At 33.6% G+C, this 26,693-nt stretch overlaps 1 protein-coding gene across 3 annotated transcripts in view; it reads right to left on the reverse strand.

Moving 5' to 3' along the window:
• Window positions 1-20,195: 20,195 nt before the first annotated feature.
• The window catches only part of LOC105255637 (discoidin domain-containing receptor 2), a 503,453-nt gene continuing 496,955 nt past the window's right edge, over window positions 20,196-26,693 (reverse strand). For all 3 annotated transcript variants that reach the window (XM_025406310.1, XM_025406309.1, XM_020028910.2), the window contains 3 exons: window positions 26,132-26,273; window positions 22,255-22,404; window positions 20,196-21,548 (listed from right to left, as the gene is read on the reverse strand). In XM_025406310.1, the coding sequence (XP_025262095.1) occupies window positions 21,387-21,548; window positions 22,255-22,404; window positions 26,132-26,273 (454 nt within the window). In that variant the 3' untranslated portion in view covers window positions 20,196-21,386. The remainder of the gene's footprint in view (window positions 21,549-22,254; window positions 22,405-26,131; window positions 26,274-26,693) is intronic.

The following is a 26,693-nucleotide window of genomic DNA, read 5'->3' on the forward strand; positions in this document are numbered from 1 at the left end:
GATAGAACTAAAGGCATACATACATACATACATACACAGATGAGCTTAGTGGAGTAGATGAGCTGGCGGTTCTCTACCGACTGCCTTCGGGTTACAGCGAATAAATGAGCGTCATTAAGCCAGGCTGTTTTAAAGGACGATGACTCTCGTTCGCACTGTCGAAGCACATCTCGCATTTAAACTCAAGAATACTCGACTTTTCTCATTCGTTCTTCCCTTTGGCAGTCGGCCACTAATTATCATTATGAATCATGCTGTTCGTGTTATTGGATTTGCTATGAATAAATAGCCGAAGCTCTATGGAAAGAATCGTAATTAATGTACCATTGAAATATAATATGTTATACATCGATATATTTGTTTATTAGGATACAATTTGTTTCGTTTAAATGGAAAATATAATTTAAAAATGTAACATATATCTATGAGAAGTGATCCAGTTTGATTAGAAAATTTTATATTTCTTGTTATTTTGTCGTTGATAATTTACTAATAATTTTAAAAATTATACAAGATATAAAATTTGTTAATTGTACGCGTATTTTATATAATTTATTTTAATTTTAAAATCTAAAAATTAACTTTGGAATTGCATATAATATATTAAAACGGGTTTGTAATTTTGGAATTGTATATAATATATTGAAATAAGTTTATAATGTGGATTACATATATTGCTACTAAATAATACTACTTATCTAAAGTTAATATAGTGATAATAACGTATGCGTGAAAAAAGAATTTCGCTGAAAAGGTATTCCAAATTGAATTTAGTTACCGCGACTGAAGCCGATATCGTATAATGCCGCTTTAGTTGCGGCATGTTGTTGCTGAAGCGAGCGTTTGTATAATGCTACTACTTCGTAACTGGGTAGACTCAAGACTACCCCTAGTAGTAGTTTTCATGCAGCATACTCATGTTATGTATGCGCTTTAAGACTCGACTTTTCCCGTACTACTGACACGCAATTTTCCAGACTTTTCCTATAGCAACGCAATATCATATATTTCATCATCAGACCAAATAAAATAATTTATTTTTTCTTAATATGAACCATAAGAATCAATAATATTGTGCATGTAGACGTGTATATTTTCACATCACAAATAATTAGCACACTAACGATAAGAATGAAACTTAATCTCTTAATTATGTAATATTACTTAATTGATATTAAGGTTGAATAACATCTGAAAAAGTTATAACTGATATTTTTAATAATGTTCCTCTTCTTGCTCAGAGATTATTTAAATATTTCAGTGAGAAAAATAATATTAGATTAATAATATTACATTATGCTTGTCCTATTATTATGGAAATACTCGACATTTTATATTTTCTGAAGGTTCATATATTTCATGAATCTATTTTAAGTCATCCAAATATAAATATTCGAGCACCAGCGGTTTGCTAGAATATGACTAAAACGTTTTTCGCAGAAAAGTCTCGCCTTTTCTCCTTCGAATCCTCAACAAGTGTTACGACAAAGGGCTATACCACGACTCATTGAGCTTTAATCGAGCGCAGCTTGCGCGCGGTCGCTTACATATGTAGTACACGCGTTACCGCAAAAGACGTTTTCGCTGCTTTGATTCACTCTTCGCAGGCACTTGCAAACGCCAAGCAGAGCATGTCGATTTATAATCCTAAACCTTGAGCGCCATTCCGAGCTTAATCATTCACATTCACCCCCGGCGTAGCTTTACATTTCGAGTGTTCTCCACACCGTCGTTTGAAATGGCGGCGTGGAAGCCGACGGAATGGAAATACTTTGCAGGAGAAATGGAACGAATCAAAGCCGATGCATCACTATCCCTTAAAGAAAAACACGCACTTTGCCGGGACGCTAAATGTCGTCGCTTATGCCTTAAGACGCTTTGCTTTTACTTTACCTCTTTGAATATGGAACGAAACGACGTAGACACGACGTCGCATCTCTCAAATATTCGAGTCAGCTTTTTCGCTTGTATGTTACTGTCGACTCTCTAGATGAATGGATTTTTCAATGGCTAAAAAGTGTTTTTATTTATTTTAAATTAAAAGAGATGCACGTATATTGTAAGAGTACCGAATTAATGTCGCTTTATTCTATTATATTATAATAGTTATCGCATTATGTTTCTCATATAATATTATGAAAATTATTAATAATAGCTATAGCATATTATCATTCACAAGCTAATTAGATAAACATTTAAATTGCGTAATAGAACATTGATGCGGTATCATTTGTTGTAACAAATATATATAAAGAGAGAACAATTTCATGTAACGAAAATTATTTCTCTCTCTCTCTCTCTCTCTCTCTCTCTCTCTCTCTCTCTCTGTATTTCTAACGTTCCTTGTAACTGCTTCACTACCACATTTAATTTACATTGCGTAGTTAAACGTGTGCGCTTTGTGTTTCACGTTACACGGTATTACCGCATTATATACGTACGCGGATACGTGAAACAAACACATCGGTTCGAATGGTGCAGTTACGGAGGTTGCACCTACGTGGCAATTTCGAAATTAAGGGGAAAGAACGCGGACGCGCCACATCCCGAAATTTAATAATCTCGGTAAGTACACACTTTGCGGTGCATTATCGCGGATAGCGAACCGGTGCGGAGCGTTAAAAGGCAACAATGAGCGCCGTGAGCTTTCCCCGACGGAAAAGCTCGTGATGTAATGCGACCTGCGTTCCACACGTGAACGCATGCGAGTCAGTGCCATGTATCACGTGCGACAAGGGTTTCCGGGACAAAAAAATAGGGAAGACCTATTAGAAAGAGAAAGATAGAGCCCTTGATCAATTCCAGCTTTTACAGCTGAGATCCCTTTGCGAATATTGCAGGAGTCGAATATATTATTGATGATCTCGTGCTCGCGTGTCCAATCGCCACCGAAGGGAAAAATTTTTCCGTTCTCGGATTTAAAAAGCCATCATTCCACGATCATTCAAAAAATATTGCTCATCTGTGTATACCTTTAGGCATGAGCGATAATAAACAAAAATAGTAATTTTAATGTTTTTAATTCTGTGCGAATATTTTTAATAATAAAATTTTATTCAGGGTATGATTGCAAATTATTATAGTCTGTATAAAGATATTCACATTGCAATGATTTTTTAACGATATAATCAATAACCACATTATTAAAAAAATATGTATATGTATATTTTCACAATGTTTATTAAATATAAAAATAGAGAGTGTGTCATCATTTTATTATTTTTGTTTTAATATTTTATTTTTATGGTAATTAATTTCGTTTATTTAAAAAAAATATTACAGCGTTACGTTTGTAATTATATTCTACTGTATATACGTATATATTTGTCATTAAGTTAATTATCTTTTGCTATATCTTAATTTTTGTTTTGAAATATATATTTCCTTTAATGAGAAATAATATTATTTCTTTAATATATTTCCTTTAATGAGAAATGATATTATTTCTTTAATATATTTCCTTTAATGAGAAATAAAAACATATTTGTATGACGTATATTTCACGCTTGAAATATCAATTCTCCCCTCTTAATGGATACTTTTTCACTCAACATCAATATCATGAATTTGAATTTTACAAAGATGGGAATCCCGAATTTCAAGTTCTCGTGATTAAGATTCAAGATTCAAGAATATGAAAGCGAATCGTGCCAGCGAGTCGGACGCTTTGAGAGTAAATGCTTTCATTAGTTTTGATTGGGCAAAGCGTAAAACGGTCGTACTACCACTGAAGTAAATTTCAAAAGTAAGAAATTACTTAGAAAATGTCCTTTCGTGGTAATTATCTCATATCGCTCTTAAAAATGAATCTAAGAGTTGGTTCAATAGAAAATTTTATATATTACATACAAAAGGGGTCACACAATTTTGCAAATAATAAATAAACGTATCACGTATAACCCAAAAGTCATATAATTCATCGTTTCTCATATACACGTGCAATACGTTTTTTGACACGCAATTACAGGCACACATAAGACCTTTAACTGAGGCGCGTAAAAGAATAGAAGGTCTGGAGGGATTGCAGGAAAGTTACCTTACATTTACAGCGAAAGATCCTCTTCACTCGAGACCATTTAAAAGCGTGCACGCACGTTGAAAGAAAAAAATCCCGGACACCGTACGGGAGGAAATGGAATTTTTGCACCTGCATCCCATTGCTCGAGAAGAACGGAGCTGAACCGAGGGGATGTTAAGAGCGTCTCTCGATTCTCGCCCCTTCGTTTGAGAAAAAAAAGGTTTAGTCACGTTCGCTCGAACATCGATCGGCTCTCGGTCACGAGGTATCGAGGACTCGATTCCGCTTCGTCGATTCCTCGTCCTGTCGTATCTCTCTCACATTAAAAAAAATTCCTCTCGACTATATATGTATATATAGGATTAAATTCATGCAAGAACCACGAGACTGTCGACTGTATTCATGGTGAAAGCTGCGATTTCCTATCTTTTTATTTTTCAATGCTTGACAGCGCCCTAAGACATTCAGAGATGTCTTTAAGAAACATTGGTAGCTTTTAGCTTAAATCGTTCTGCGTAGCGATGTGTATTTCGCGCAATATGTATTTCTATCACGAAACAAGATGGAAAAACAGGACCTCGTTATTCTTGGAGCAGACTTAAATTACGACGAAAGAAAAGGGTAGCAGTTTCTGTATAAACACAGCGAGTCTCCCGAAGGATTTGTCCGCCTTTTGTTGCTCTTATTCGCATTATTCCTTCTGCTTGCGTTGTCAAGAAATTTTTCCGTCTTAAAATGAAATCGCAGTACACATACGTATACACACCCACTAAGCGCATGTCACACGGTATTCAACGAGAATCTTTTTACATTTTCCTCACCTTTGTCGACAGGTTGCTTTGCGCTTCGTCGCGTAGAGGGCCACTTTTGCGATTGGGATTTGATTTTAGAAAGTCGACCATGGGTCGACTTGTACGATTTTCCGACAACTTTCAGTAAAAGCGAAATACGCAAAATAATTTTTCCGAGAGTTAAATGCGTTTTCAGTGAATAGATTTTATGTTGGATTCATCAAATATGCAATAAGCAGATTAAATTAGTTTGATTTATAGTGAATAAAGAGATGATAATATGAGTGACAACATTGAATATGTAAACAAAAGTATAAACCTTTCGAATTTTTACAGATTATAATATTTTATGAGAAAGGAGTAATAAGATATATTATGCATATTACATACATAAATAGATGGTAAAGCTTTTACATATATCTCATATGATTATATTATATTATCTCATGTGATTATAATTCAAATAAGACGACGTACAGCATGATATTGCACTTAGTATATATGTATATTACAAATAATAAATAATCGTTTAGCAAGAACAATACCTGCGAGAATAATAATTCAGTTTTGTTTCATAAAGCTGTAATTGCAAATTTAATTGCCGATTTTAAATAACGAACGTCGCGAACCAATTGTTATATGAATCGGAAAAAGATATATGTATAACAGTACAGATCAACTTTTCATGCATACCTAATATTCTTTTTCAAAGAGAGAGAGAGAGAGAGAGAGAGAGAGAAAGAATGGATATATTTTTGTTTGCAATTTATACCTTTATCCATTGGCAAATAAATTTTAGCAATAAAAATAAAACTCATCAATAAAAATCAAATTAATTATTACTATTGTAGGAAACACTGAAAAATCCGGTTTCCATATTGAAACTTTATTTTAAAATAGCTTTATATTTTAATATCATGCGTTATGAATCGTGGTGATTCAAAGGAGTTATGAGAATATTAAAATAATCGTGTCATATGCAATATCATATGTATTTACAATGCTTTTTAATATAAAATTAAATTTTATATATTTTGCAAGTGATATAACATATATAAATATTTTCATGCGACTCTTATTTGATTTTAATCTGCGGAGTGGAGAAAAAGATTAAAATATATTTGTAGGCTTTAGAGAGCTCCACGATGCGCCAGAAATTCGATATGCGGCGTGTTTTTACTACGCACAATTTTAAAGCCGTTATATGTAATGCAGACGTTATTATAAACGCATCGTTAAAGTATTCAATTTCATACTGTGTAATTGTGTTAGTTCAACTGTTGTATCTCATAAAATTACATTCAAGTGCGCGCGTGTTGTAATTATATCATATTTAATATGGCAATCATGCTGTATTGTTCAGATTCGAAATTAAAGCCGATTTCTTCCAAAATTCTCGCGTTGATGATGGATATCATAAAAAAAAACGCACCAGAGAGTTTAATCAAATCGGAATTGATTCATTATATAACACTGCAAGATTTTAATACGCAATCATTTTTCTCACTGTTCGATACGATAAGTGAAAATTTGCTAAATTTTTATCTCATACAAAAATACAATACGGTCTCAATCAAAATTGCAATGCAATGTAATAATATTAAATATATTTATAGGTACAAATATATTTATAGGTACAAATATATGTAAATTTTTGGAGCAAAATTCTTTGTTTCTCTCTCTCTCTCTCTCTTTTATTTCGAGAGTGAAAATATAAAATGCTAAATATGAAATAAATTTTTTAATTATCGCAATTCTATCGTAATTAATCAATTTCGGATTTTCTATTAATAGGCAATTGTAGTAGCCATGCACATATCTACCGCATCGTCATTTAATTTTGCTGACATTCAACACGCAATTCAGGCCAATAAATTAATTTTGTAATCCAACCTGGCTTATTTCGTGTATGTAACGCGAGATATTTTGGTTCCCAAAATTGGTAGCGTTCAGTTGCAAAGGCTGCAGCGATTTTATTCGCTTCTTGTGATAACCGAAAAAAAAGAAAAAAAAAATGTATATATATATGTGTGTGTGTATTTACGATCGTATTGCAAATAAAAAAGATTGATACTTTAAACATTGTCATATAGCTCAAGTTTTTTCATCTTGGACTTCCAACAGCAGTTTGTGATTAGATAAGATAGTGCTTCAGTGACATTAACATAGTTCCTTACATTCCAAAATTGCTTTACACAATTGTGTAATTTATTTCAAGTTACTCTTATAGACGCAATTTGACTTTGCAGTTTCATTATTCATGAAAATGTAATGTCTGATATTATTTCATTAATCATTATTCATGAAAATGTAATAACTGATAAAGAAAACTGCAAATTTGTCTAATAACAATAGAAATAATAATGACAAAAAGTTTTTGAATTCTTTATTATCTTTCGAATAACTTGACGTTTTCTGGAAACTCTGGTCAATTTGAATTTTAAGATAAATTTTGTCTTTCATTATCGCGTAGAGTCTCTTTCTGTTCGTCGCTTTTATGTCGTTCTGCTTTCAGGTCATAACTCTATCTCTCCCTCTAGTCCCAGCTTTTCTCTTCGCGCGCGCGAGACTTCTCTTTAACTCTTAAATTATACGAGTACAGTCCTCATACGCGTTATAGAGTATTTTCTTGGTCGTTTTGTGTGCATGTGTGTCACTAACGTGAGCGGAGTTTCAAGAAAGAAATACTGTTGTGATATACTCGTTGGCATCAAGATGACTGAAATATTTTTCATGCTTGTATTTTTTACGCCATATTTTCAAATTAGAGATATTATTGAAAACAGCTGTAAAGAAAAAAACGTATTAAAAGCTGTAATAAAACTGCGATTAAAATATACGTTACATGTTTACGTAATATTGACCATAAGTACGAAAAAAATATTATATTATGCAAGTAATTAATCATATATTCTCTCTCTCTCTCTGTCTCTCTCTTTCTTTCTGTATATATATTTATTTATTTATTTATGTATATAAGCGCGGAATAACTGGCTATTATTTTGGAAACTTTTGTTATGAAAATGAATGGTTTCTAGCAGTCTGATACATGATTCATCTCATTCATATAGCGAATTGTTTTTGGTAAATTAATATTGGAGCTAATATTGCGCAGATTAATGTCGTTTGATTAAAAATTAATGAAGCATCCTCATACACGAATTAATGAAATATAGTGCGCCAATCCATGAGAAAGAAAAAGCTATTCTATAGTCATGTAGACTAGCGTATGAATTTCATTAAGCTGCCTCCATTGGAAGTGATTTCATCTTTCATTTAGCTGTATTGGCTGGAACTCTGTTGGAAGCAGCTATTGACGACGTTATAACGGTGTTTCGTATTCACGAATATGTACGTATACATCTGTGCTATATACTCGATGCATTCGACTTCATTGTCGAGTACATTGGGCCCGTAGAAACTTTGCGAAGATCTTCCCACGATCCGCCGGATCGAGATGTCTTTGTTCGCCTTTTGTTATTCGGTATCGTATCAACATCCACATCTTCTAGACAGCGAATATTTCGTTATAGCGCGACTTGTGTTATACGTATGTATCTGATAAACGATATTCACACGGCTTTCGTTCTCTAGGTGATTCGTAGAAGCGAATCGGAAGAATCTTGCTTATTCATGAATGTACTACTTACTACTTGATCAACAGTAGTAAGTTCTCAAATTGGAGAAACGAGTCGTCTTTTAAATTATTTTTTCCTTAAATTGTACATGTCTAGCAGCAAGAAATATTGCCTGATTCCAAGTATAACTAATTTTTCTATTTATAGTTTACACACTCTATATATATATTTTTACACAGCATGAAATGTGTTTTAAAGATTTTCTTATTAAATAACTGAAACTGTGTCACAGAATAGTTTTATGGCTTGTCTCCATATCTGCATATATTTGGGTCGTATAATTTTTTTGCAACTGTGACGCGGTTTGCAATATTTATCGTACGCAATCAATAACGTATGATGTTGATCGGACAACGAAGAACGACAGGTTTTACCAAGAGATAAAAGAGAGGCCGGCGCGTATCGTGTACGGATTGGGTTAATTTAATTGAGTAATCGCGAATGGAAGGTGAAGGGAGGGGGCGGAAAACATCTCGTTGCGGAAACACATACCGTATACCCGCCTCGTTGTTTTGAGAGAATAAAACGATCGTATGATATTTATTCGCTATATATCGTTTTAATTGAAATTTACACGAAGCAAAAAAAAACTGCTCGTTGTGCCCGTGCTATTTTCGAATTAACGGGATTTTATGTTACTGTTGAAAATTACGCGAATATCATAAAATTGCTTGTCATGCTCTGCTCTTCATTTTTTATCTTTCTATCATTTTATATATGTTTACATGCTATTTTACAAAGAAATGCATTTTATTAATTTTGTATCAGTTATAATAAATTTTATATTAATAAGTGTGTCTTGTGCATTGTCACATTAGTATGCTATTATGATAAGCATTATGATAAATACCTAATAATGAAACACGAGATAGACAAGTGAAATATTACATCTGCATGTTAAAAATAAAAACTAACATCTTATTTACTATGATCAATTGTTATTCAACGAAAATTTTTAAAAATTTTTAAAAATTTTTAATGTCTGCATGTTAAAAATGGAAACTAACATCTTATTTATTATGATCAATTGTTATTCAACGAGAATTTTTAAAAATTTTTAATGTGCACGATACTGAAGACAAAAACTAAAAATAGGATGATGCAAAGTATCCTATTTTTAGTTTTTGTCTTCAGTATCGTGCACATTATATTTTCAAATTTTACATATCGTCCTATGTAAGGTTTCAATGTTTTAGAAAAGAATTTTACGAGAGTGTTTGCTGGCCGTGAATACAATTTAGCAGCACGAAGGAATGCGATATACGATCCGTTGATCGTTCTCATGACAATTCCGCAGCTTTTTTGAAGTTCGGGAAATATAGCCAAGTGAATGGGGCGCGGAATGAGAGAAACTTCCGTGTCCCTCGTTTATTTCTGCGGCGTCAAAAGTCTGCTCACGTTCTCATCCGTTAAGCTACTTCCTCGACGAGCAAACATCCAATAATTCCGTTTGTGTTTTTTTTTTCTATAGGACTGGAACGTCATAGTTAGAACAGATTCCCAACATTCGATTGCTTTTTAACGGTATGTGTGGAAGAAATTTACTTATTATATTTTGTAGAATATGTTTGGTTTATAATGTATGCAAAAATGCAACAAATAATAATAATAATAACGCAATAATCAATTATAATATATATATATGTGTGTGTGTGTGTGTGTGTGTATGAGAGAAATATTGTAATTATGATATGGATATACGTGTAAATTTTTAGTACTCCAATGTGAGAATAATGAACATACGTGTGTGGAGTATATTAATTTTTCAATTACATTTTTAAGCTTCTATTTTTTGATATACATCATGTGCATTCAAGTTAAATAAAAAATAAAATAAAATATGTCTCCCACGTGTACCCTTTTTTCTCTCTATTGCACCGAAGCAGCAGGTGCAAACGGCAGAAACAGCAGCTTTTTAAAGTTGTTACTTTCAAATTAAGAAAATTAATGCGTGAGAGTCTGATACTTCACGAAATCCTCTACGAAAATTCTCTCCATATTACGTATATATTCTCCAATATATAATAAAACCCGCGGGTGCAGTTGGCCTGTGTACCGAGTTATAGCTAAGGTCATTATAGATTATTATTGGAGTTCGGCGACGTTTAATATAATTTATTATCGGGGGTGTATATAAATATATTTATCGTACAACCTTTTTCTTTATCTTTTTGTAAATTTTTCTTTTCCAATAAGCATCGAAAAGAAAGGTGACGCAGCCTCCGCTTCTTCGACTTTTCATCATACATATGAATATGGAAAATCGCAAAAATGAAATATTTGCATCAATAATATTTACGCGAATGTGTTACTCTTCTGTTTTAACAGACGCGAGTGCGCTGAATATTTTATCATTCGTAAAGATTGAGTAAATAGCAAATTCAAAATCTCCTCAAACAGCGGATATTCAGCATATGCGAAAACATGTTTGCCTGGAAATTTCGGTTGATTCGAAAACATGGAAATAAATTATAAACGCGACTAATGTGACGTCACGCGACTTGGCTTATTTGAAGATTTGATAAATTTGCTGCATTTTGCCGGCGACTTTTGCGCGCATTTCTAACAACCGATTGTATATTGTAGCGATATATTTAACAGCGTAACCTTTTGTGTTCCCGCTTTCTGGCGACGGGTGGAAATGAAATTTTCCAGCGTTACAACGAATTGGTTATTGCCACGAGCGATATTTCCTACGGTACACGCGCAGGAATTTACAGCCACTATAAACGATCGATTATCTTTCGGTACAACGTAACTGCAACATCCGTGCAATTGTAGTTCGGCAGTGAATGTGGTTCGGCGAGACAACCTTTCATAGAAAGGATTTTGAAAAGTACGGCAAATTTTTAGAAACGTCAATATTGGCAGTAACATTTTCGCGTCTACTTCGAGATACGTTGTGCAGTGTACAGAATTATATTTCTCTTTCTTATTATTCGCTACTACTGTAATCCGTTATTCGATACCGTGTATACCTTTAAAAATAATACTTTTGAAACAGATATCTCATATCTCTATAAAATGATAAAGTAATTGTCTGGACATTTTTACCAAAATTGATGCTTCTGCAATATAACATTTTCACATCGTTAATTTGATATTCAGATCTGTATTTTAAAAGTGACGCTTGTTACATATACAGGGAAATATGATTACAATCCTGCATTTGATGTAAAACGGGAGAAATTTTTTATTCGGTGTCGGGGATAATATAAGAGACGGTAATGGTACAAGCACATATACACTCCGAAATCTGTTGTATTTTGCTATTTGCTTCATTATTTTGATGCAACGTAACAATGCAATGATACGAGGATTTAAAAAAAGACACGTCACACAATTTTACTATACCCGAAAATAAGAGGAATTCAATAATGGATTGGAAACGATATATCATTGTCACACATTTTAAATGTTCATATTATATTCGAGAACATGTAGCGTTCGAAAGCTACAATATGAATCGACAAATTTGACGCAATTTTTTTCCTATCCGAATACCGCTTTCAGCATGAGTGACAATTCCCATTTATAACGAGAATTATTCGCTTTTTGGTAGCAATAACGAGATGCGAATAATAAAAGAGTAACTGGCATGGTTACACAAACGTAACAATTTAGTTAGCCAATTTGTCTTTGTGTACGCGTATTTGCTTTATCGTGTTTACTAATAATAATTATCTATGCGGTTTAAATGCGTAAGAATTTTTAACTCTGTTTACATATATTATGATAAAAAAAATTCAAGAAATTATTTTGAAAGAAAAACAATATAAAATATTAAAATATTAAATTATTTGAATTAAATTAAATTATTAAAAATATTAAATTGCGTGAAGTATAGAGATTTATGTAGTTATGAGATTTATATCTATATAATATAAATGCTGGTAACGTTTTTACTATTTTCAAAACATATTGTTATTAAATTTTATTATATTTTATTATTTTAAAAACATATTATTATTAAATTTTGTATAATAAAATATAAATAAGATAATATTGCTATCTTTTTAATTATATTATTATTAATATATTTATATATATTAATATATTTATATATATTAATATATTAATATATATTAATATGTTTATCTTTTTAATTATTATATACGTTAGCGGTGAAAATACACACAGTATCTATCCTCGGATTACATCTATCCCTATAATTAACAGTAGTCCCTATAACTAACGGAGTAATATCGCAGATAATATAGATGCTTGAATATTCCAGAATATATGATAATCTGCGTCTAATTTCCCTGATTAAGTTCATTGGATTCTAGAACATACAATTACGTAATGCCATATTTGGATCTCCGTAATCGGGGAGGCGGAAATTTACGGATGTACATATATTGATTGTAGTGGATTGACTCGAGCGAAGCAATCCTTCATTCCCTCGTCGCTACCTTGGGGCCGAGTTTCCGGCTTGTTATCGTACGTTGTCGGGAACGTAGTATCCCGCCGTTCGTAATCCCGTAGGACAACGAGGGATTGGTGGAGGCGACGGGTGAAATGCTTCACGGCGGATTAACATCAATTGTGCCCTTTTGCTCTTTTCAAGCGGGTTATAATCATAGCGCGTAATTTGTAAAAATATTATTAATATAATAGAAAGTCGGTTGAACGTAATAAAATAAAAAATATCGAAACGATGCATTTTTGTTTGTACTGACAAAGTAGAGGATAAATCAAATTTTTATCATCGATCAAATTGACCCCATAATAAAATAACCTACATCTTCATATTTAGCGCTATGTACTCGTATATCTTGATACAAATCGATTTAATATTTTTGTCGCTTGTCGTTATCTTTTTTTTATTTCATTTTAATCAAAGGTATTGGTAATTTTTAGGTATATATACTTCATGTTTTAAAAAAATATGTAATGGATGTTCTTAAACTGTATATGTGCCCATTATTGAAAAAGATATTTTTATTTTGCGCATTATAAGAGATAGATGAAAATTTTATTTCTTATGTGCATATAATCATGTTTTTAACAAATATATCATTTGATGTTGAATTTATTTCAATTTTACAAAATCTACTGATGTAACTCAAAAAGTATCTTTTTTTATTTGGAATGTTTATATATTTGTGTATGTACGTTTTATTAATTATGCAAAATATGTTTCTTTAATATTAAAGGTGAAAGAAAGGTATATTACGATCATCAAGGTATTACGATTATCAAGAGGATCTTATCCGTTTCGCTGAAACGAGGCGACATAAGATATTAGGTTTCAAACAAGGGAAACAAGATTCCCATGAGAATAATCTGTTCCTCCGATGCGACTTTCAGATTGTCTTTGACATAATTATCTCGTTCTCTATCGACAGCATCTTAATCCTAAACCCTGATTATACATAGAAGGCTTTACCCTCTTTATGGAAATTTTAAAATTTTTTAAAAGTTTTGTTTGTGTTGCTTTCAATGCACGTTATGATTTTTTTCGATATTTATTACTTTATACAGGATGTTCGAGCCCGGAAAGTATATATATAAAATTATACATTAATTTCAAATATTCATAAAATATTTATCAAACTTATTAGTAAATTAGTTCTTTTCTGACGAAAGATATTAAAAATGATCTTCACATGCAAACAAGATTTAACTCATTTAATCTTGTTATGAAAAACTTCTTCTGGCGATATGCTTCTAATTAAGAAAAACCAATTATCTAATAATTGAAAAGTGTTTTTTTAATATTGGATATATAATTACTCCTTTCAAAAACATCTTGCATATTTATAATAAATAAAAATATAAATGTATACATCTAGGAAAGAAATTATATAATAAATTCATTTTCATCACATGCAGCAGTTTTCTGATCCTACGTTCATTCGAATTAATTGCTTCTTTGACTTATGAATCTCGAAACGATCGAATTGTTTGCTGGTGAAAAAAATGAGTATCCTTTCGTACGTAATCCGATCGGACGGGAAAATTTCAAAGACCAGGGGCGAAGTGTTTCGCGTCGGATTAACATCGGCAATGATTACGAGCCTTTTCGCATCTCTTGCCCCTTTAGCCTTTCCCTCGCGACGCAAGGGTCGCAAAGTACACACGCGATACATGTATCGAAGTGCCTTGGTTGGTCTCTTATCAGATGCCCAGTCACATCGTGCAAATCCATCGTGATGCCATCCCGATAAGGGACTGTTCGAAGAAATAACTACATGGCGCAACCGGTATTCAAATTATACACGCACTGTGTCGTGGCTCTTTGCGGCGATCTCGCTCGGTGCGTGTCGTCGCAAGGAATCGCTACGCCGATAGTTCGAAACGCAATTCGTTTTCATTAACCGCTCGGTAGAAAGTTTACGATGACGAAGCGGCACGAGAGAAGCTAATGATTTATCGTGTATCGAGTTACCGATTAGCAGTTAGAAAGAAACGAGATATCGCCATTCACCCCGTTGAATTCAATGGATTTCATGTTCGTTGCACTGATTTGATTGATTTAAGGTTGTTCGAAGCGACTACCAACATTTTTCACGAAATTTCGACAATACGCATGACGCAGACAATCTAGCGAAGAATTTGCATCCGGAATGACTTGTCTCTCCCGCTCGGAAAAGAGAGTTATTTTAATTCCGAATAATGCATGTGCGATATTACATGTCCCGAACGCGTAATTTAATATATTATCAAGATAATCTTCGCTAGAAAATTTAGCGAAATAATGATTACGCGCATCTCGTGTCTACCTACTTACCGTCAATGTAGCGGTAATGAATTTGTGCGACTTAATTAAAGGATGTTTTCACGGAAAAAAAAGAAACCGCCTCGACGAATCGAGAAACTCGAGCATGCAACCGGTTTAAATTAAAGGGGCGTGGGAAGAGAAGAGAAATAAGAGAAAATAAGAACGAATACCTCGAGATAATGGAAAGGTTGCGTCTGCAGATATAATTTACATCGTAGCGACGTATTTTGGAAGAATCGCTGGGAATATCATTCGCGCATGTGCGCCGGTAAATACCTTACATATACCTAATTTATATTACATTTCTACCATAGAATTTTTCCAGAGTGAATATAATTTTGAAAGATAAACTAAAAAACGCGGAATTACATTATATTAAAATAACGCTACTTGTTACGGACGCGAATAAATTTATGATACGTGTGCACGTTACGGAAGATTACGTGGATCACATTTTCTCATGCATATCCGTGAAGCTAACTTAACGCTCGAAAGCGAAAACGTATTATGACTAATGATGCACTTACCTTAGCTTTTACGGTCGTGCTTCGAGCATCAATAAGATATGCTGGATGATGGTCGCAAGAGTCCATAAGTCCAACAAAAATCAAAGCGTTGAATATTTATTGAAAACCAATCGCTATGTACAAATGTATTAAATACAGGTGCGTGACATTTATACAAGGTCGCAAGGAAAGAGAGAGAAAGAGAGAGAGAGAGAGAGAGAGGAAGAAAGAAAGAGAAAGACAGGGTAGGATAGGATAGGTATGTTTGATCGCGTACAATAGTCAATATGTCCGCCGATAACAATAGATAACTGGCCCTGCACTAGCCGCTCTGCACAATTTGCTTATATTTACAACCCATTTCGCCGTTTATATTTGCACGCAGAGATTGGCGTGCGCCGTTTCGACGTGCGTGTCCAGCAGACTGGAATGACGATATTTATTTGTCTAAAGGCTAACATGTGTCGAGAGAGGACGAGAGAGAGAGAAAGAGCACGCTCTCTACTTAAATTATTCGACAGACAACAGGTAATATGATAGACGAGATGTGAACTAGAGACATATGACATGCGCGCGAAATCAATTGAGATTTTTCTTCATATCGAATATAAAAGCAATACATCCAAATAACTTTAGATTTTAGATAACCAATGTGATTTCATATTTTTATCCAGATATCTTATAAAGAAAAAATAATAGAAATTTTAATAAAATATTAAATTCGCGGATTACGGGTTTTTTTATCTGAATAAACTTTGCGCGATATAGATTTTGACTTCTCCTGGTATTAAAAGTATTTATAAAAAATTCTTGAAAGAATTTAAATTGTCACTAGTTTTCTTTCACAATGTTCGGATTCGTACGAATGTGTGAATATAAGCTAGAAGAGATGAAAAAAACACTCGAAATCAGCAAGCGATGCATGCGAGTAACAATAATGCATACGAGATGGAAGAATTTAATTCGATTTGATGCTTTTTCAATTCGTTTGATTCCATCGTGTATTTTAAGCAAAGATCGTGTCTCTCTCGGCCGATACCTCGATCACATTGAGAAACGAGCGCAAAGAATGAATAGTGAGGGAGGAGGAGCAGGATTGAGTGGAAAAGGGCGAAAAAAGCACGGCCGCGTGTTTCGTAACGAAGGCAGCAGATATTAAATTCCATCGGCAAACGCGGAATCCGCGTGTATTCGGGGCGTCCGAGTTTCGACTTTTGTTTGCGTCTAACGGCGAGAGGCGAGCGCGCGATCGGGCCGCTACCATTGGTTGCGTACATGCATGAAAAATAGAGCTCGTTTGAGCCGGCAAAAGAGAGAATGCGTTGTTGAACGAAAATCTCTCTCTCAGACTGCAGCGAATGCGGATACGTTCGAGCAATGCCCGAATAAATTGTGTAAATCTTTTTCGTTCGCCGGAGAAATGGTAAAGTTCTCCTCTCATTGAATCGTATTTCGTGCCACTGTCGAGGCGCATTTTGCAATATTGTCTTTTTCAAAGTGTCGATGCATCGAATTATGCACTAGGCGGACTAATAGAGACAATTTGTCGTCGAATGTGTAGTTTTTCAAAAAATCTCGTTATCCAAATATTGTAAAATATTTTTCTTAAAAGACTTTTACTCTATAAATTTCGTTTATTGTTCGCTCCAATCAAGCTACTGCTTGATATTATCCATAATCATATCAAAGTGTGTGATTTAATTTATTCTATATATTATAATGAGAGAATTCTCTGCGGTAAGATGCAGCTTGATTCACTCTCGATCATCTCGCCTCTCGCTCGTTCGAAGAAACGATTTGAAATTCGGAGTCGATGCGTTTACAACAATTAGAATCTCGTTATTAAAAATTGTACAAAGTGTCTTCTTTCGTCAGCTTAATAGATTATCGCTACGATGACAATAAATAGTCGGCGGAGTTGATTCGATTACGTAATAATCTACGATGATTTTTTTCACACTTATGGTTTTTCTTCGAATATTTCAGCGAGAGTGCTTCCTACAGAAAGAACTGTTGCGAACTACTCGTTAAAATTAATCGTTCCCAGAATTAAATGACGACGATATGTAAATACGATATGAATTTTTCCGATGATTATGAAAAATCCAAAAGATATGTGTGATTACATATTTAAAGCATGTTCTCGTTGTATAAAATAAGTCGCTATATTTTTGTTCATTCTTTATTAAATATTCACTTACTTATACGTGATTCTCTTTCTAAATAAAGCAATCGATGCAAAAAGTTGTACGTAAGTGTTTCTAATTTTGCACGATTCTTTTTGTAGGAAGAAATATGTATAATGTAGTCCATATTGCGTTCGATCATGCAGGAAGCTTCGTTTTAAAATTACCACTGTATATTATATATTTCCGAGTGGTTATATATACATCAGCCTTGTAGAAGATACATCCGCGAGTCGATATCCCTGCAGAAACGAACGTTTAGATTTTTTTATGATCATTCACAGTGGACATTTGAAAAAGTTGAGAACATGTATATGTAAAGAATTCAGATAATTCATAGAGACTGATCGCTGGGCCTCAAATTAAGGTCGCGATGGATATCACTTGACATACTCGTTTCGCTAACGCAGTGGCAGTTGTCCTTAAGTTATTGTTCTTATTAACTTTATATATTAAATTTTATCAACGTCATGTCACATAGACACATATTATAGATTTCTCATTTTCAATTAATCATGCGATAATGGAACGAAATCGTATTACAAGAACTCCTCGTTTATTTTTGTCACGTCGTCAATAACTACAGAGATTTAACCTTAATTCAAATACTGATTTTTTAATTGGCAAATAATTTGAATAATAAATGAGACAATTTTATAGTGACTAAATAATTTTGATATTTAGGTACGTAAAAACTTTTTCACGTAATCAGTCATTAATAATGAAATTCAAGAGAGAATTTATATTACAGTTTTGTTATTGTATTTTAATGAAAGAAAAAATAAAAAGATTATTAAAAAAAGAGAATATAAAATGGAAAAATATTTATCAATGAGCTTATATATTCATTTTAAATCAACAGAGATTGATATTATAATCTTATAAATTTCTTTCATTTTCGATAAATCCTGAAGTTTTTAAAAAAATACACAATAATAAAAAAAAAACATGTGAATTTTTTTGCGTAATTATATAACATACACATTCATCGCTTATATGTTCTACTTTTAATTATCTTACAAATCACGAGCATGAGTCTCTTAGCCTGCACGGGGCTAAATGCCTAAAACAACGGGATTTATGTGACATACAATTTTTTGAACATCACGGGATCCGTCACGATTTGCACAGCTATTTATCTCTTGCTTTCGCTACACATCTCATACAGACTCACTCTAACAAGTATAGAAGTCTTTCATTATTTCGTACTAACGATAGCCATTTACCTGGAAATGTATTTTACTGCTGGAATATACGTAACTGTTTGGAGTAATAAAATATTCAGAGAAACAATGATGAAAAATTCAGAGAATCACATAAAATCGATCATCGAAAAATGCAGAAATAATTAAGCTTTCTCCATTAAAATATTTATAGCCTGCAGACTGTTTATATGTATATACATAAAAAGCCGAACGGATTTTATGCATATGAAATCAAACAAAAACATTTACCGGGTAAATCGCTCATCTCTATTCCATGCTATAAACTTAACGTCAGGTCACATGTGCTTCTCCTTTTTTTTCTCTCTAAAATCACGATGTATCCAACTTGTGGCGTTTGCCGAGCAACGGGGACACAGGCGAAGTTTTGCAAATCGATAGAGTTAACGACCCCAAAACGATTATGCGATACCGACCGACAATAGAACGTCAGTCGTAGAATGCTCTAATAATTTACATTGTGTCGATTAATCCTTTAACATTCTTTACACACTCTATATGAATTTATACTGCAACCTCTAATGGTATTGTCAAACATTTATGCACTTGGGCTAAGCGCATCTTAAGCTTAATAGTAGTTTAAGGAAACTTAACGCAAACTCGCGGCTTAAGATTATTCCTTTTCCGGAACTCTACCGAAAAATGCTTCTTGTACGGCGCAACGGTCTAATTAATTTTACAAAACATTCCTCTTAAACCCATTTTATAATTCTTTGTGCATTTATAAGCTCCTTGAAGCGACGTTTGTATAATTCCTTCCGCACGCCACTGTGGTGAATGTTCAATTAAAAAGTTCAAAAGAAAGATCGTCGCGTTCGTATCAATTGAAAAGAAAGGTATTGGTCGTGTAATTAAACGGTAGAATGAAAGATAATTAGTTTGTCTTTATATTTGTCTTCTCGAACGATAGCTTTGGGAATAAAACGACCCAGCAAATGGTATAAGTTACCCACGTCAAATGTCACCGAAAATACATTGATCAATATTACAATCGACTCAGTCGTATACACTCGCAATAGATCTCGCTTTGCTAAAAACAACAACTTGCTTAACTTTATTATAAACGGTATATATATGTAAATACGTATATATATATATATATATATATATAGATTTATGTATATTTGGGCAAACAAATTTTCTTCGTAAACATGTCCATGGAACTGACATACAAAAGGCTCGAAAACGGATAACGTAATCCCACGTGAGACTCGCAAAGACTCCGATCCCGGATAAAGAAACCACTTTTTTTCGAGGGTCGGAGTTTAGAATGGACTATGTTATTCGTCGGCGGAAATGTTACGTATAACGCACGATTTTCGAGTACGATCCACATATATCCCGAACGTGACGCGAGTGCCGTTACGGCGGGAATATCATAAGCTTGTTTGCTGACAGTATCAATTTCGGAGCACAGCGTATGTGCGATTTATCGAACGTGCTCCCCGCGTATTGCCGACACTAGTAACGTTCCATTTCGTATCGAATGGCGCGGATCAAAATCATAATCTATCCATTCCGATTGCACAAGCGTGGATACGGCCGCCGCAGATACTCGGTATCATTATCGAGGGGTTACGACGCGTAACTTTCGCAAGCGGCATAACCGCCGATATAATCGTGCGAGAAGAGAAAAAAATCGAGAAAATAAATTTGCCGAAAGATCGAACGTGTAGAATAAATTATATTCCGCACCATATGAAAATTAGCAGATTAAAAAAAAAAGTAAAAAATTAATATCCTATGACGATTGTCAAGCTTTGCGCATTCGCGAAATAATACATGTATCGGCAATATATAGCTCTATTCTATGATCTGCTGCTTCGGTTGCAAAGGAATCATTAAAAAGTGCAACTTTTGCATTTTTAACTTTTATACAAATAACGTCTCTTTGCAGATTGCACGCAGGTGCTACGGCAATAATGATTTGTGCGATTCACATTGTTAGTTAAATTCACAACGCTTGATAGCGATGCGTAATGACGGCCGAAAAGAATTTAATGACTGTGATAATCGTGAAAAATTCTGGACGCGATCAGTTCATAAGTTTCGACGTCTTTCCCTTGCGTATAAATATTACAATTGATGATCTAGATCATCGACACGATGGACGCATACGATCACGGGCAATCACAACCGATACACGTCCGTTACAGACAATTTATGGACCGTCACCCTAGATACTAACTTGGTCTGACTTGGTCTAGCTTGGTCGATGAGGGGCAGTTCCACCAATTGCCGTTTAACTCGCCGATCATAGAAAGCCGGATAAGATTCCAGCCTTCCAGTTCTCTATATCAGGTATCGTTCGACTCACCGGGTTTGTATCCGAGATTTTTTCGTTGTAGAAACAGATGGATCTCACGGAAGTTTGGTCGGTCGACGTCGTTTCTTTGCCAGCATTCACGCATCAAGTCGTAAATCTCTTTAGGGCAGTTCTTTGGCAAGGGTAATATCATCTGCGCAAAATAAGCGAGTCGATTCTAGCATTATCAGTCACGTATACATGTATGATACATCGCGAATTGCATTTTGCAGTAGTACTTAAATACGCAAATAATATTTTTGCATTTTACATCAAAATAGAAAACAGATTATCAAGCGACTCGTTATAATTTAATACAGTACGAGATAAAAATGAACGAGACAGATAGCATAATTTAAAGAATATTTTGCGTAATTAATCATAAATATTTATAGCTCACGCAAACCGAGAGAGCGCAATAACAATTCTTACAGTGTACGTGTTATTTTGAAGCATTGTCGACGTTGGGAAAATGAACGCGACGGGGCTCGAGCGCGACGCAATATTTATTACATTAAATGAATTATTAGGCAAGTAGTTATGCCATTTTCATGGAAACACACTCGCGCGGCTCACTTTTGTAATTACATATTTAGCACTCTGCGCGCGTGCGTTTATCTAAACAGTGTTTTTTTCAGAGAAATTTAATTGTCCTACATTTAGAAACGAAATATACCGACATTATTTCTGAGAGTTTTTTTGTAAAAAAAAATGGAATAACTTACAAAATTTATAGAATATGATAATCAAATCTCTGAAAGACGAAATAAATAGCGATGCATTCGAAGAGTCTTGGCCTTCGCAAAATCTCGGTACGCTCATTAGATTAAGTACATCGAAGAATTACTTCGCTCACTTACCCTTCGCTCATCCTCCTGATAAAAATACGTCGCGTTTTCCACTATTCGATGATCCGGAAACTCCTCAAAAGGTTGTTCTCGCGCGAACGTCAGAATTTCCCATAGCGTGACGGCAAACGCCCAGACGTCGCCCTTGCATGTGTGCCTTCCCTGTGCAATGTAAACATCCAAGAAATGTTCACAAAAGCTCGTTTGTTACGCGTGCTGCATGTTTGTTACAGTAGCTTTTATTATTCATAGTTTAAGAGCACTTAGAGTTTATTACAGTTTTGATATAATTGAATAAATTTTTTATTCCATGAAAAAAATTTGAAATTTCGTATAGTGGCTTGTAATTATTTCATACTAGTTTTCTGTATATCATACACGTGTGAATATATATATATCTTTCTCTCTGTACAAAAATTAATTATTTTAAAAATATATGACATTACGATATAAATATATATAAAATTCTTTTTGTGACATATTTAAGTTAATATCTGATTCTGGTAAAGCGCAAAAATGATTAAAAGCGAGACTTGCTCAGGATAGAAACCTAATGCTTGAGCGCGAAGGAGTAATTTATGGAAACTGTATGCGCCTTCGAGTTTCCTAAAGTTCAACTGACGTAACTCAGTTAAGCCCAAGCTTCGCAGAAAGCCGTAAAGCAGTTACACGGTTTTACTCTTTTCCTCACATTGATGGCTGTGTACCTTCCGCTCTCATTGGCATGCGTATGATCCGTGAAGCAAAATAATCGTATGATAAAATATCAACGATAAGTCGGGCAAGGGTAAAGTTTTAATTAACTACAGATTTTAATTAAAATCAATGTACAATACAATCATTTCTTTCTATCAGATAAAGTTCTTTTCTCGTAGTCTATACTTTAATTATATAAAAAATATAAATAAAATTATTTACTTGTATATAATAATAAAAACTGCGAAAAAAGTGCTTTAAATTTTTCATTAACTCGAACGTGGAAAAATTGAAGAATAAAAGAAGAATGATAAGATCGGAATAACTCGCAGTAGCATCGCAATTTTGAACTGATTTACAACAAATTATTATATACTTGGTGCAAAATTACTTCAAAACTTTAGTATTTAAATTACATTACTGGTAGTATGCTAAGAAAATTGCGTATACGTGCAGAGAATTTAGTCTGAGCATATTCTCAGGAGAATCTTAAGACATGATTCGATTATTTATGAAACGCGTGATACACAATCATACATGTACATTATTATACTTCCGCGTTAATTTAAGTTACTGAAGCTAAATAAAGATGAATAACGATCTGTGCAAGCAATGAAATAATACATAATAAATTAACGTTATTAATAATGTCGATGCAAAAAGAGTATATCCTTTTTTTCTAAAGGTGATATTATATTTCCATATTTAAATATTCTTAAAAAATAATAAGTAAGACTTTCTTTTTTTAAATCATACATGTTTGATTTAAGAATCTGTATGACACCGAATACATTTTCTCATAGAGAATGATCTTCGCGATCCCGAGTCGATTCTGATATGATCGATGCGAAACCATTAAATCGACGTTAATCCGAGATAATGCTTGAAGTGGTATTTTGCGCAGAAGAACGAGGTCATTTCATTAGCGCGGTACAATAGAGGAGAGGCTGGATAAATGATAGACAATAATGAAACATTAATGGCGCAGTCAGTTTGAAAGGACGATACCAACTAGCTATTCGATACTATTTCCCATCCTCATTTCTGTTTTGTCGAAATTACCATTTTGATATTAATTTGCCATTATACAGTTACAATTCCATAAATGACGATAAAGAATACGACACATCGATAAATCTTTCTAATTAACAAAGACTAAAATTAAATTTATATTTTTAACATATAATTAATTCAACAAAAATACTTTTAATTGCAAAGCGGGCGTCAAATTTAAATTAAAATAATATATAAATAATATATAAAAAGATAATAATTTTATAATCTTTAGAAAGTATCCACATTTCCATTAAATCTTTATCAAATTTGCATAATCGTCTCGTAGAAATATTTATTTTGAAAATTTTGCAATATTAAGTAGTCGAGTTTATGTACTTACCTGCCATTTTATATTTGCATATTTAAATGATTAAATATCACATACATATTTAAAATTTTACCAGAAAAAACTCATAAATTGTTTAATTGAAATCTTGCGTATTTGAATCATCTGTATAATTTCTTAATCTTTTCAAAAAATCTTCGATTCTTCAAATTAATATTTCATTAATTGTAACTGTTTCATGTAAATATTTTTTATTAATGATGAAATATTTTATACCTGACTATTGAAAACTGTAGCTTGCATAAAAACGCTTTTATCATTCGCTCACTGCAGTGTCTGGCTATAACGCCGACATGTTCCACTGATCTAGCGTGTTCACGTAAAACTCTTAAACGTCGACGGAAAAAATTCGACTTTCCTTTTGCCCAGTTCAAATTGCCACATATTTTCCCGAATTTTTTCGCAAAGAGTAAACGCGAATATCTTCCGTCGTCATTTACGTTGTAACACCAACGAAAACTAGTCGTATTCGACGAGAAATGGAACGATTGTGTTTGGATTGTCGAACGGTTAAGCCGAAAAAGCCGCTCAACATCGAAAATGAATTTTCAAACGCGTATCACATATTTTGTCCGGTACTTTTATAGCTCAATGACGCGTATCGTGCGCTGTGATGGGCAAGCTCAATTCGCTAATACCAACGTGACCGCAGACAGCTCTATCGACATTGATATCGAGCGGTTTCGCGGATCGCCAGTTTTACACTGATCGCTACATATGAGAAATTAAACGCGCGCAAGATACATTAAATGAAATGTGAAACTTAACCTTTATTTTGTGATAATAGAAATTAAATTCTATATCTTTCTTAATTTTATATATAATACTAGACTTCCATTTAAGAAGGAATATCATAGAATAAAATATATTTGCTAAGAATAAGATATATTTGATAAGAATTTATTTTTGCTATATATCAAACAGCGATTTTTGATGCAATTTGTGTGTAATGAAAACAATTAATAAGGATAATAAACAATTACAGTTTTAATTTAATTTTGACAGATGGCATTGATTCTGATTCGATCGCGTAACCGAGAAATTCGTTTAAAATATCTGCATAATTTCGTCGTCAACAAAATAAAATTCATAGCTGTAATTCATGGCTAAGCTATTCGTACTTGGTTCGTCTCAAAAATTTCATTTAAAGATGATTTTCAATATAAGAACGGAATATTAATATCGACTTGTGCAATATGAAAACAAAAATCTTTGATGATCCGTAATCGAGAGGAATCCAATTTTCCAGTTTCTTTTATCGCACCTGTAAGTTTATAGAAAACGTATCTTGGCTGCAATGATTGTGACACGTACTTATGATGGACAGAGACAAATTAATCGTGACTTGCGACAGCGCGCGATGCGTAACAGTGACTAGGCTAGGCTTTACTTCCGGGTGCGAAAAACAATGAAAAAAAGTACGCATCCGAGCGAAATCGGATTTCATCGTGTGGATACGTAGCCATAGTTCGTCAAAACGATACGTCCAACTCATGCGTGGAGCGAAATCAAAACGATCTGTCGCGTTTTCCTGTTTTGTCCCCCTTTTCTATTTTCCTCGTTTGCGAGAAAGTTGTTTGCGCCAATTTGATATGGCCTCTATTTTCATTTATAATTCTATTCAACTCTTCTCGCATCGGCGATCTTTATTATCGTTAACGCGCGAATGTTAAATCGTGAACTTTCGGTAAATTTTCTGAACCCGAAGGCAAAAAAAATGTCGAGAGAGATGTAGAATTAAAATATGTAACGCTTAAATATACAGTAAGCATTTCATTGTGTACCACTCACCATTAGCATTGATTCCCATGCCATCCATCGAATCGGTAATGGGGGACGTCCATCGACACGGAAGTAATCCGCCGCATATGCGCTTCGTCCGCTGCCTAAATCGGATACCTTAATGGTACATCCGCGACATACTATACAATTCCTGAAAAATATTCGAAAACATTCCTCTCTTGTAATTTCTCTAAAGCCCTTTTTCCCCTCTCGTTGTTGTAATATATTGCGAAATATATTCCATCTCTCGCGAATTTTGCAGAGATGAAAAACAATAGAATTATTTTTTGATCAAATTAACACTTCCATTCTTTTATTATCGATAGCCATGAGATCGCTGCTAACTGTGCAGCTGCATTCTATCGGTTTATATTGTATATATATATATATATATATATATATATATATATATATATATATATATGGCTAAATGAATATGTGTTTGGGCGCGCTTTTTATTTTTTATACTCTGCACGCGACAGTCATATCAAAAACAAACAGAGTTTATCGAAATATATATCACATAAGCGTAACTAAACACTAATTTTTCAGTTTATGATTTTTCTCTTAT

Source organism: Camponotus floridanus, unplaced genomic scaffold (assembly GCF_003227725.1).
Source record: "Camponotus floridanus strain SB8 unplaced genomic scaffold, Cflo_v7.5 scaffold14, whole genome shotgun sequence".
Classification (NCBI taxonomy): Eukaryota; Metazoa; Arthropoda; class Insecta; order Hymenoptera; family Formicidae; genus Camponotus; species Camponotus floridanus.